This window comes from Scleropages formosus, chromosome 3 (assembly GCF_900964775.1).
Source record: "Scleropages formosus chromosome 3, fSclFor1.1, whole genome shotgun sequence".
Taxonomy (NCBI): domain Eukaryota; kingdom Metazoa; phylum Chordata; class Actinopteri; order Osteoglossiformes; family Osteoglossidae; genus Scleropages; species Scleropages formosus.
Window position 1 is genome coordinate 24619630 of NC_041808.1, and position 13025 is coordinate 24632654.

The 13025-nt window shown below is 39.9% G+C and overlaps 1 protein-coding gene across 2 annotated transcripts; it reads right to left on the reverse strand.

Annotated features, from left to right (window-relative positions):
* Positions 1–1858: 1858 nt before the first annotated feature.
* Positions 1859–12384, reverse strand: LOC108936639 (probable E3 ubiquitin-protein ligase HERC4). 2 transcript variants are annotated; one of them, XM_018756144.2, is made up of 24 exons: positions 11936–12384; positions 11467–11590; positions 10181–10254; positions 9741–9860; positions 9401–9492; positions 8804–8934; positions 8527–8654; positions 8054–8130; positions 7840–7952; positions 7689–7748; positions 7495–7588; positions 6928–7120; positions 6032–6201; positions 5838–5912; positions 5700–5750; positions 5520–5612; positions 5116–5232; positions 4526–4669; positions 4220–4383; positions 4027–4090; positions 3885–3943; positions 3138–3321; positions 2874–2973; positions 1859–2505 (listed from the first exon to the last, which is right to left on the reverse strand). In XM_018756144.2, exons 1-24 carry the CDS (start codon positions 12120–12122, stop codon positions 2291–2293), a joined length of 2829 nt encoding a protein of 942 aa, XP_018611660.2. In that variant the 5' UTR covers positions 12123–12384; the 3' UTR covers positions 1859–2290. The 2 variants fall into 2 exon arrangements, with proteins under 2 accessions (XP_018611660.2, XP_018611659.2); XM_018756143.2 differs by having other exon boundaries at positions 9741–9962.
* Between the last annotated feature and the right edge of the window lie 641 nt (positions 12385–13025).

A 13025-nucleotide genomic window follows, 5' to 3' on the forward strand; every position in this document is an offset into this window, starting at 1 on the left:
AAAAGATCCACCTCAGCTCTCTTATACTCGTGGAATCTCACTGAGACAACTGTCCCGTCCGCGCCTATCTCCTGGGCTTCCTCATCCCTAGCTTCCTGCTTTTGATCCTTCGCCTTGTCCCCTGACTACATCCACGGATCCTTGCTCTCATTCTGACCACTGATTGATCAACCCTTCGCCTGTCCCTAACAACAAGAATTCACCTGAACCTTTGGTTCCTGACAAACAATCCTGCACTTGGGTTCAGTCATCTCTGCATCCTAGGTTCTGCGTGACAGACTGATGGAAAAAGCAATGTTTTAGATTAATGCTGGTGGGCATATATTAGATTGATAGACTACATTTTTCACCAGTATTTGTTGGGGAGCTTCAGTGGTCTAATGTATTATATGGAATTGTAATTTATGTCTCTATTTCTGTTTAGTATTAATTTTTGTCTGCTTTGTATTTTTGGCATCACAGTATATCATCTGCATTGGATGCTGATTTTACCATCACCTTCTAAATAACACAGTAAACCCTTGAGGATCTGCCAGCCTCAGTGTGCAAGTTCTCACAAAATTTAGAAATTAGCAGGAGTTGCAGTTTAGAGAAGATGTAAATGGGCTGAAATTAAATGGCTAGCCACACAGAAACAGTGATCCTAGATTGTGCATTTTACATACCAGTCTGAAATGGCAAATCTACAATTTATGTGTGGCTATGTATCTTTAAAAACACTTTTTTTATTGATGCTCTTATGTTATCAGTTACAAGTGGTCTTCTTTAAATCCCACACAGCAATACTCTATAAAGCAGCTTCACATTTATTATAACCCAGAATGAATTTTACTGTTAATTCCACTATTTGCTGTTTAGTTGAAAGAACAGTGCCACCTAGAGCATTGGAATGCCAGTCCTTCTGACTCAACATCCTATGTGTTTACATCACATGGAAAACTAGGTTGAGTCACTCAAGTCTGAACAAGTTCATGTAAAAATTAGTTGTGTTACTGTGAACCTTGAGTTACCAACTGATGCAAAACAGCACTACTTAAACAAACACCTCAATTATAATTCTTTATCCATATGGGGGGAACGGCAGGTTTGGGGTTTGAGCGGATGGGTGCCTTGCAACAGACTGGCGTTGCGTCCTGGGTGTGTGCCCTCCCCCTCCAGCCTCACGCCCTGTGTTGTCGGGTTAGGTTCCGGTTTGCTGCGACCCCACCCGGGACAAGCGGTTTCGGACAGCGTGAGTGTTTATCTATATGCAAGGTAATTCACAGGATTAGGCAATGAAGTCCCAAAAAATGTCCCAAAATAGCAATCAGCTGAAGACAATCTAGGATGAGATGCAGTGCAACATTCAATCCACCCGCCCAGAAATAATCAATTATTTAACAATTCAGCATGCTGTTGTCAAAAAAGTGCTGTTGTCAAAAAAAGTGGCATGTTTACATTTACATTTATTTGTTTAGTAGATGCTTTTCTCCAAAGCGACATGCATCTCAGAGAAAAATACAAGTGTATTAGATCAACAGAAAAAGAGACTTGGATGTAGACATGTGATTCTAAAGCACAGTACACAGTATTTTGTTTTAAATATAAAAGAAGGCAGTTTGATCATGATCCATTCTCAGATAAACCTGGCTGCAATGTAGGATAAGGAAATAAATAGCTTCTAGTCCAAGGAATCAGGAGATAAAATCATTGGTAATCCAAGAAACAATTGTTGCAGAACTGAGAGTCTGGACAAAAAATATGCTATAGAAATTCAAACAAACAAGTCATTCATCCCCATACACTAAACACATAATCATATACAGTAAATTCTCATAAAATATTTAGAAATGTTATATTTAGACACTGTATATTAATATAATACAAATTTTAAAATATAACATTTATTTTAACAAAAGCAATGCAAATGCTTTTTACTCAGCCAAATCACATTCAGTGAAAGTCTTTAGTGGTGTTATCAACAGACCTGGGAACAGATGTTACAAAACACTAAAAATTTCTTTATGGAGCAGGGATCCAGCCCTGGTGCAGTTCTTTTTCAACCAATAACTACCATTGAAAGATGACTAATTATTTGAATTAGTGAACTGTGTCTTTGACCACAGCAAAAACTTGAATAAATTCAAGTCTGCCAGGCACAGGACTGATACAGAGGAAACTGTTACTCTTACAGCTTCCTGTACTCTAAATTCATTACTGCACTGTCCCTGTAGATGATATTAATGCAACTAACAGGAATCAGTCCAGAAATAAAGTGCAAACACTTTTTTTCATTTGTGCAAATATTTTTTTAAGCTTCCCCAAATTCTTCATAGAATTTAATAGCGTGCAGAAACTTCTCTCGCAGGATATCAATGCTGCTGTAATTGGGAAGGTAGAGGATGCTGTAGCAGGTGCTTGCTACAGGGTAGTAGATGTCGGGATCCGCCTTGTTCGCATTTGCGATCGTCAGATGTAGCCTGGAGAGACCCCCCACGGGGAGTCGGTCGCTTCCTGTCATGTATGCTAACAGACACAAAACAGGAAGCAATAAAACCTGAAGGTTCCTGTCACTATAACACTTAGTCACCAGAGATTCATCATGCAGCTTCTAAGAAAACAACGGTTACTTTTTTATTTCCGAGAAAAACAATTTATATTTTTTCTATATTTTTTTTCCACATTGTCTACTCAACGATAACACTATAGCAATGAAACAAATGGGTGTGCTGAAGACGTTAGAGCTGCTGCTTTTGCACCTGAAAGATAGGGGTTTGAATCCCACTCCTGCTGTAGCACTTTTTGGTGAAAGTGTCAGCTATGTTAATAAAGGCAGGATGATCAGTTTGAAAAAAAAAAAAAAAACAAATAACAATAGAAGAATAAACACTTACATAGAAAGTTCTTCTTTTGTTGCTCTGACAGTTCAGTAAAAACGCTCCAGAAGTTCTGGATATTCTCATCAGTGGGTTCATAAGATTTATATTTGGCATTCTGTGAGAGGATAAAAGTAGAAATGAGTGAAAAGAACAAGATTAAAAAGTAGATACGGCGAAAAAAAAAAGGATAAATGATGCACAATCCAAGCTATTTAAAAATCTTCTGATAGCTGACGGCACAATCTCTACTGTGATCTTTGCTAAGAAGGAAATTCTGACCTTTCTCAGTTCTTCCCATTCGTAGTTGATGTTGCCAGTGAGAAAAGCCATCAGCTCCCCTGGGAGAAACATTTTCCACTTGGTGTTCGGGCAGCCGGCAGAAAACCCTTTGGAAAAATTGTCAAACTCCTTCTGGACAGATGTGTTGAACACATAGTGAACATAAGCATCCACATACTGTTGCCTGTAACAATGAAACAGCACCAGAAAAGAACAAACAAGATTACTGGAGCTCAGCAAAATGAAAGCCTTGGCCTATTAAATAATTTTGTTTAACATTTTAATGTAATTTATGTGTAAAATTCTGATAAAATTCTGCACTGTGATAGTACAAAGTTGTCATTTCAAATCATATTTGATTCCTCCAGTAGCACTTCTGAGCAAAGTCCTAAACCTGAACTGCTCAGCTACAGTTCCAAGCTGTATACACACACACACACACATTTTCAGAACCGCTTGTCCCATAGGGGGTCACGGGGGACCGGAGCCTACCCGGCAACACAGGGCGTAAGGCCGGAGGGGGAGGGGACACACCCAGGACGGGACGCCAGTCCGCCGCAAGGCACCCCAAGCGGGACTCGAACCCCAGACCCACCGGACAGCAGGACTGCGGTCCAACCCACTGCACCACCACGCCCCCCAAGCTGTATATATGAGCCAAATTTTTATATGCTTTGGATAAGCACAAGCTAAAAATGAGAATTCGGAACATTAAATGAATAAGAGTCACACAATAAGTGCACACACCTGTTGTATTTTGTGACAGGTATCTCTCGCCCACATGGCACCAGCTCATGTCCTCTGGCCTGTGGAGTAAAATCTATTATTATTATTATTATTATTATTATTATAAGTGAATTACAGAGTATTTTGCTTTGGTAAAACTTACCGTAAAGTCCAAATACAGCTCTTCCACAAAGTCTTCATCTTCTGCAAGAAGATCCTTCAAGCCGCTACATTTTGAAAAAAAAAAATTAAACCCAAAAGATTAATTAGTTTCATAAAATTTTATAACAGCACTGGCAGTTAAAAAAAATTATAACTTTTAATGCAATGGCTGCATGGGGAACAATATTAAGTACCAGGCCTCTACTGGGGACAGTTCCTCCAGGTCTTCCAGTGTTGTAGGAATGCCCAATAGTTTCTTGAACAGGGCCACAGGGAATTGAAGGTTCATGATGCAGAAGTTATAAAGGGCCATTCCATAAAGTACACCCAGCAGGTAGAACATGTCCAAGTCACAACCCTGCAGGCGGAAACAAAAGGGTTTGTCACTGCATTCCTGCAAAACTCTACAGAATTATGAACTCAATTTGAATTCCAAGTTCTGGGTTCTATAACAAATTAGAAATAAACTGTTTTTTTAAAAAAAACTGATTTGCACAAACATTTGAAATGAACCAGACAAGTCTGGAGTCTTCAAAGAACTGGAACATTGTTGGTCTTGCCGAGTGAAGCTCTTTTGCTGCTATGGAGAAGAACTCTTGAGAGACACCTCCGTAATCAATGCCATACTCCTCTGCAAATTTCACCTGGAAACAACCGCACATGGACAGCTGGTATACAGCTGAAAAATTTGTGTGTTATTGTGAAGAAGTTCACAGCAAACCGTGGGTTAGGATCAGCTCAGTGGCTCACTCTATAATTGTTAACAGTTATCTGCATTCCTGCAGTTTCCCTTTGAAATTATAGTAATCTACTGTTACGGTAAAGCTCATTAACACATCGTCAGGGTGAAGAAACATTAGATAGCAGGTGGTACAGTGATTAGAACAGCCACTTTCCACTGGTAGCATGCAGGTTCAAATCCCACCTGCTGCTGTAGCACCCTTGATCAAGGTACTAACCTTGAAATGATATAGCAAAAATTACTCTGCTATGTAAACAGGTGAATAAGTGTAAGTAGCTCAACACTGTATGTTGCTTTTGAGAAAAATATGAGATTAAAAAATGAATGCAAATGTGAGATTAGAGGCACCTGCAGAGGCCAGCTGTAGTTGCGTGGGACATCGCGCAGCTGCTTTATGGTGTCAGTCAACAGGGACGACCGGTTCACAAACAAGTTATTGTGTCGGATGGGGTGATATGCATTTTGCTGCAACAGAGACACAATGTGTTTTAAATTAACCAGTTCGATCAGTGAAACTGCACGTTATATCTTTTTATAAGGACATATAGTTTCCTTAAAACGTGTTTTATTTTCTGCTGACCATGAAAAACTGTCTTGAGAACTTTACCTGTACTGACTGCTGTTAAGTGCAGGAAAGCACCAGCTATGCAAAACGACTTGTTTGATTCTTTCTTTTTAAAATCAGTATCTAGCACACATACAAAATTAAGTATAGGCCCTACTGAGCAAAAATGCGGGGCTTTAATACATACCTCAATAACAATGTAAATGTAACTTTTAAACAGCAGACATTTGGTATCCATGTCTAAGATGCACGGGTACGCTGTCAAACTGTATACACACATCTGAAAAAAACACACAGAGATAAGTGTGCTGTGATCACCTATTGCAGGAATGCTTAACATTGCTACTGAATATTTTGTCAAATTTACCAGTCCGTTCTTCACCAGGAGCATCATGCTTTCAGGATGGATTTTGTTAAACTGCAAAGAAACGTTGAAATTTATTACAGTTAAGGCTATGTTTAGTGGGTCATGGTGAATGTCAGCACAACGAAACATTGGACTCACAGTCTGGAAGAGGAGCTTGACCTCGCTAATGTAGAAGTTTTTGTCGTCTATCTTTCTGCCAGCTCTGAGATTCACCTGCAAACAAGAAGAATCCCTAGCATTTGACTGTTCAATAATAAACATCATGTAAAATCTGAATTATGTCATACTACAGTGTTTAGTTTTATTTGAGGCTTGTACTCCAGAATGCAAACCTCATAGAGCTTCTGCAGGACTTCCACGGTCTTCGTGAACAAATCCCAGTTTTCTGAGCACTGGGTCCACATCTTGGTGCAGATCTGGTGCAAATAACGCGTTGACACAGTGTGGAAAACTTTCACTAGGCTTTTGAAAAATGTATCAGGTAGTTTCGACCATATGTCCTCTGAGAAAGTTAAGAACACACAAGATGTTCAATTAAATGTATTAATAAACAATTTCTAAACAGCATAATTAAGTTTATAGGGGTCTAAGGTTTTGTTCAATTCCATAACAAAGGCTCAGTGTTTTCTTTTTTTTTTTGTGGTCACTATATTGTTTAATTTGATCTACTGTTAAAAAAATCAGGAAAGCAAGTATCAGAAGAATATCACGTTTTGTCAGCATTTGTACATTCAGTTGATTTCTGTGGATTATCCACCTTAGAGAAAAACCTAGAGGAATTAGCTATAAACTTTTATACTTTAATAAAATTTTAGAAGTACGTGTAAGTAATTTTAGTAAGAGTATACATAACAGGAAAATTCTGTTTTTTGATTTAGTTAAATTGTTATGAAAATTGTAGAAAGACCATGACAACAGATTCATCAAAGACCTCTGATGAATAAATTCTCAGATTTATATTAGAGATTTGTATACAAAATGGCTATTCTGCAGTGTTTTCTAATAAGCTGATAAACAGAAAGAATTTCAATGTTGTAATATTTATAATATTATTATTATGTTATAATAAATAGAATTGTGGGAAATTTCCATACCTGTAAATAATTCTATTAACCTCTTCCCTAGATTCCATTCTCAGGTTTGCTAAAGGTGTTATAACTAGATTGACTAAGCAGTAACTGTCCTTGGGACAGAAGGATCCTACACCGATCTGGGCTCCAACACTCACCAAGGGTAGCAAGGCACGGCGGATGCAAGCGCAAGACTGCGCTGGCAAAGGCAAAACTCAAGTCCCTGCAATTCTCGTGAGTGGTCATGACCCTCATGAGCTCTGGCAGAATCAGATAGACCCCATGGCCTTCCGTCCCAGCGACCAGTGGTAACAGAGAGGGTACCAGCTTCTCAATGACCACTGATTCGACCTGAAACCATCAGGGGCTGAAGCTTGAATCGGGAATCTTAGGGCAACACACTTCTATAGAAACTTAACATGCTACTCGGACAGCAGCTCACTTAGTGGTTATGAACATAAACTTACAATAAAAGGCTGGTGTTTCCAGTCTGATAAGTGTGGATGGAACTGCTTTTAATACTATATACTAAAATGTTTAAACTGATTCCGTAAAAGTATACCATTATAAAATATCAAATGTTTTATATTTATTTAAGTAGTGCAGTGCTTATAAATCATATGAATATAGAGTATACAGTAATAGGTTTTTTGAGCTGTTGGAGGATAGACTTTCTACACAGAAAAATAAATATGTGGCACATGTACAGAAAATACATACTCAACCTTATTCATCACTTTCTCCTCCTTTGCCAGCTTCTCGAATGAAAGGCGAGCTAACGACAGGTCAACACTTAATTTGTCAGGCATGCTTTGGTGTCTGTGACAGATGGCATAAACAGAAAACACAAATAAGCAACAGGGCAAAGCATAACAAATAGCAGCTGGGGCATCCATTAACATTAGAAATGATTCATTACCCTTGTTTGAGAAAACTTCCATTAAGACAAGAGGCAGATGAGAAGATGGTGTTTATTTCTCTGAAACAGAATAGAGCAGAAAGTGAAGATGCAGAAATGCTCATTAAGGATAGCATTTAGAAAAGCTTTGGTGTTATGGGCTCAGACTCACCTTTTAATTGTATTCCATGATTTTGAATCACATTTAGATACCCATTTGCTGATTAATTTGTCATCCAAGGTACAGATTATGTCTTCAGTCCAAATACAGCTATCCTTAAAAGTCTGAAAAGCAGATCAAATCCAGTACATGTGAACTCATGTTGTTCCGGAAAAATAATAAATATTTCATGGATTAAAAATGTGTTTATTTCAAAATTTCTCACCTGGACAGCTGAGCAAAACACAAAGGACTGATTCCCCCCAGCAGTGATCCTTTCTATGCAATGGCTTCTGTAACAGTCTAAAAAATTTAAGAACTAGGATTAAAGAACTAATATTATTTTCAGACAACAGTTTTTATTTTTCCTTTATCGGAGGTTATGCAACGCTTTCATTAAGCCCATAACGTATTGGGAGAGACTGGATGTGGTCTCCGGAGAAACAACATTTCATTCCACTTTACGCAAGCTATAAAGAGGAATGACAATAAAAACAACTTGAACAACTTGAGTGTGCATTATTTGTTACGATGAAATTAATTTGTGCATGCACATGCCCACACATCCCCACAGACACACTTATTCTCTAAACACATGGGAGAAAAACTGAATTTGAACGATTACACGTATACAGTGCAGAATACAGTATACTGTATGTAGATCTGAACTCGCCCCTCAAGGATCTCTGACAAAAATACCTTCCAGCTCCTGAACAGGAAGGGGTACATATTGATCACAGGTCATTCCGCTTCCCAGCTGGCCTTGTTCTCCACGCCCGCATGCATAGACTTTTTTCAATGATGAAATGTAGGCAAGCGTGTGGTGCCTTTGATATAAAAAAGGAAAATACAGACCAAAATCCACATTCTAGACAATGTAGTATTTTAGATGTTTTCTTAGCCAGGTGAATACATACTGAAAAACTGAATGGTTGGTGGATATTTAGGGGTTTTTTTTTGCGTAGTAATACTGCACCTTCCGCAAGCAATCTGAGACACTTCTGCTCCCCACAGTTCAGCCACCAGGCGTGGCCACAGTTCATCTCTGACAGAGTTGTGTCCCAACTGTCCATACTGTCCCGCTCCGAAAGTGAACACAAGGCCTCCCTGGGGTGGACAGAGCTTCACATGAGCTGCATACATCGTCATTTATGTTGACATCATTTATGCCTTATGCTAATATCATGCAATAATCGATTGGCAACTCAAAGGCAAGCTGAAAGCATATGTACATCATTCTAAAAAAAAGCAACATTGTGATGTGAGCATCCTCAAGAAAATAAGAAGTATCATAGAATTTTACACTTCAATGCCTCTACAGAAGTAAAAGTTGAAAACAACCTGCTTCTGCACTGAAAGAACCAGCTGCAGATATAGTAAATCAAATATTGTACTAATAGTAAATATTGTAGTATTTTATTTTATTTTATTTTATGTTGATCAGCCTGCTTAATGCAAAAGGGGAGATAAATGAATACAAAAAAAAAAAAAAGTGTCTTTCATATTTTGATTTGGATGTCAGTTCAAATAGCGTTTTAAAGTATGTGTATGAAGCCAAAGAGCATCGTGCCACCTTTGTCAGAATGGCAGTGTGTTCCTCGCCACATGAAATGTAAACAGTCTTCTGTTGACGCAGGGATTTCACTGCGATGGGGAAATATTCGTCTGCATAAACCCAGAAAAAAAAAACCCATCACATGTCACTGCATTGCTGGTAACCTTTGCATATATATTTCCTTTTTGAAATAATTACATTGACAAAATCTTGAACTGCAGTCTGAAATGTCTTAATTTAGTTAGTTATATTTGCTGCAGGAATGGTTATGGGTGCTGCAGCAGTCCTAGAATTAGGGGTTGTTGTGATCCAATGTGAGCGACTACTGCACCAATCTGAATGGATACTCAGCACTCACTTTCCACGTCTCCCAGGCCCAGCTGCCCCTTGCTGTTCCTGCCCCAGGCTAAAACAACACCTGTGAGAGTCAAGGCAAAGCTGTGGCCTCCTCCAGCAGCTACACGAGCCAGTGGGATCTCTGCCAGGGTCCACAGAAGAGAAGGGTTTGAAGTGCTGGGGACTTTCTTTCCCAGGCCCAGCTGACCACTGGAGTTCTGACCCCAGCAAAAGACCTGCCCAACTGCATGGTGACAGAAGTCAAAGGAAGTGTTTTCTTTTCAGTCATTCTGCAAAAAGCAGCCAAGTTAATAGCAGGCCATGATTTTTTTAAATGACCTGTGCCCACCTCGTAGGTCATAAGAATTATATGTGGACCTGGTCTGACCATTCTTTATTTTTTAATTAATGCTATATTGCTGACTGTCTTTTGGACATTGAGGCCACTCTGTTACTGCCTACCTTTTGTGAGGGCAATGGAATGGTAATCTCCACAGGCAATCTGGATCACCTCTTTGTCACATAGATTGAGAGACCTTGAAAACACAAAGTCGTGAGGTTTACATGAAGCCGACAGTAATCGAGATACAAAAATATGCACTGGTGCCTCACACGTATACCCTCCAAGTATTTATGGGATGACTTAGTCAACAATTCTCACTGAACAGAGATTTGTGAAGACAAGTATTTCAATTTTCAGGCATGTTTTAATCAGTTTTAATTTTAATGTACGTTAATGTTAAAAATTTTGAAATTAAAAGTTTTAATTTCCTACAAGAGGGGGCACGGTGGCACAGCGGGCTTGGCCACGCCCCACTCTCTGGTGGGTCTAGGCATCAAGTCCTGCATGGGGTGCCTTGCAACAGACTGGCGTCCCGTCCTGGGTGTGACCCCTCCCCCTCCAGCCTTGCACCCTGTGTTGCTGAGTTAGGCTCCGGTTCACCACGACCCCTCTCGGAACAAGCAGTTTCAGACAGTGTGTGTGTCTATTTTCTACAGCTATATCCAAGGTATTTATAGAAATTTAGTTGTCATTAAATCGATGAACATCTGATTTACAGTAATGAATGTTTACTGATTATGTAGAAGGGTGAAAGTAGCTGATAAATTGGATGTGTTTATATACGATACATACAATGCGATACAATTTTCATGCCCACAAGCCAAGCAGCCGCACCTGACAGTAATCAAGGCCAGGGATAAAGGCAGCGCCGTCCTGGCGCAAGGTTGCGGAATCTTGCAACGCCCTGGCTAGCAAATTCAGCATTTCATCCCTTGTACCCTGTTCCTCGTTCTCGTGTCTACCTGGCTTTTGACCTCTGCTTGCTTTCCCTTGTTCTGAGTAGTGTCTTGCCCTCCCAACGACGGTTGCCCTTGATCGACCTACGCCTGTCCCTGACCACCAATTTCGCCTGCCTCTCTGTGTTGGATGGAATCCAAGATGACCTCACTCGCGCTTGGGTCCGAACCACCTACCTCCTGTCTCCCATCCCTGACTGTGACACAATTGAACTTTATTATCAGATTTCTCTGAAATTTGTTTTGTATCATAGCACCTCTGCCTGTCAAGGGCAATGACAGCAACACATTACAACTGACTTTTGAGTTGCAAACAAATGAAGATCTGGTCCCAGTTGTGTTCATAAGTTTAGGGCCCAAAGTATTATGAAAAAGTGAAGCCTAGATTTGTATTTACAGTATGTATGACATGCATTAAATATCAATATTGTAAACTGATGTTTACCAACCTGGGGATACTGGGTGATTCCTGGCAGTTCAGCTGAAATATCTTACCCTTCTGTGATACCAGGACAATATGCGATTCTCCACAGCTTAGTCTACGGATCCTGTCCTTCCCCAGGGTAAAAGCACCTGAACAGATAAAAAGAAACATCTTTTGAAGTGTCAGATTTATATAAATAATGGAGAAACAGGTGGCATGGTTGTTAGAGCTGCTGTTTGGCACTTGAAGGACCCAGGTTCAAACCCCACCTCCTGCTGTAGTACCCTTGGTCAAAATACTAACCCTGAACTAATACAGTAAATATTACCCTGCTGTATAAATGGGTAAACCAATGTAAGTAGTATGTCAACAATCAAGGCACTATTGACAATATTGAAAAAAGTGTCAAATACATAAATACAATATAACGGTATTCTATAACATACAATTTAAAACGTGTAATCCTAGAGAGATCAAGAGTTATATTATCTTACGTGGTTTCTGTTTGTCTCCTCTGTTGCCTCCTTGAAAAAGAAAAAAGCCTTTTCCATCTTTCTGGACAAACGCCACGGTTTCTCTCCCAGCAGAGACCGCGCTGATGTTGCGCTCAAGCTGACTGCGCTCCTCGGTGCTCTTATTCCGAGCGGAAGTGGGGAGAGGAATCTCCCCCCAGCAATGCATATTGTTGTTGTTATTGAACACCACTGAGAGAACACACTGCACCGCGACTGCCAGCACCCACACTCTTATATGTTTAAATAATAATAAAAAAAAAAAACCGCTTCCTTTCCCTCGCACACAGCCCAGCGGAGAAGCGACCGCGGTTCGAAACTGTGCCCTTTCTAGGCGCCTTTACGTCACGACACGCAGAAGATGGAAAGCGAAAGCGAAAGTTCTCCGCGTAAGTTTCGCATTTCATGACCGAAACTTACTGTCCGCACTCCATTTTCTTGCACATCTGGTAGGTTGCGTATGTGTAAGTACAGGGCAGTGGCTGGCCTGGTGTCACTTTTGTGCCAAAGAACCAACGTTATTTACCGCATTTCTGCGAACAGCAGTGCCAGCCGTGAAGAAAGCAACGTATATAAATCAAAAATAAGTTTTTCACCTTGTCCAACGGCTGTACATTACGCCCGTGCGGATTTTTAATGTATTAAATAGTATGAGTACACTTGCAATTAGTAACTGCCTGATCCTGATGGTGTGAAGTCCGAGATGTGGTACGCTGGATCCTAAGAATAGTACTAGATCTATAAAAGGGAAATTCGGGTACGCTTCATTAGCACTTTAAAATTGCGTTTCCAACATCTTATCTTAGAATCAGTTACTGGAATTCAAAATCATTCATCCACTAGTAACATTTTGTCCCCTGCAGAGTCACAGTGGCCCGGCCCCTTTCCCGGAAGCACAGGGTCCGCGCGCGCGAGAGAGAGAGAAAGAGAGAGAGAGATACACTTGGTAATTTACAAGAATTCCCTTAATTGACAAAACAAATATTTGCCCAGCTGGCAGGGAATATTAATTTTTACTATTTACTAAATCGCAATGTTTTTCTGGATGTACTTGGTGCTCAAACAATAATAA

Excerpts from the sequence above, each read along its gene's own strand:
- LOC108936639 (XM_018756143.2), bottom strand. The coding sequence starts at position 12,122 with ATGCATTGCTGGGGGGAGATTCCTCTCCCCACTTCCGCTCGGAATAAG. Across the intron at positions 8,935-9,400 it reads ACACTGCCATTCTGACAAAG|GGAGGCCTTGTGTTCACTTT; the intron begins GTGGCACGATGC and ends TGTCCACCCCAG. Across the intron at positions 8,655-8,803 it reads TCTCAGATTGCTTGCGGAAG|GCACCACACGCTTGCCTACA; the intron begins GTGCAGTATTAC and ends TTTATATCAAAG.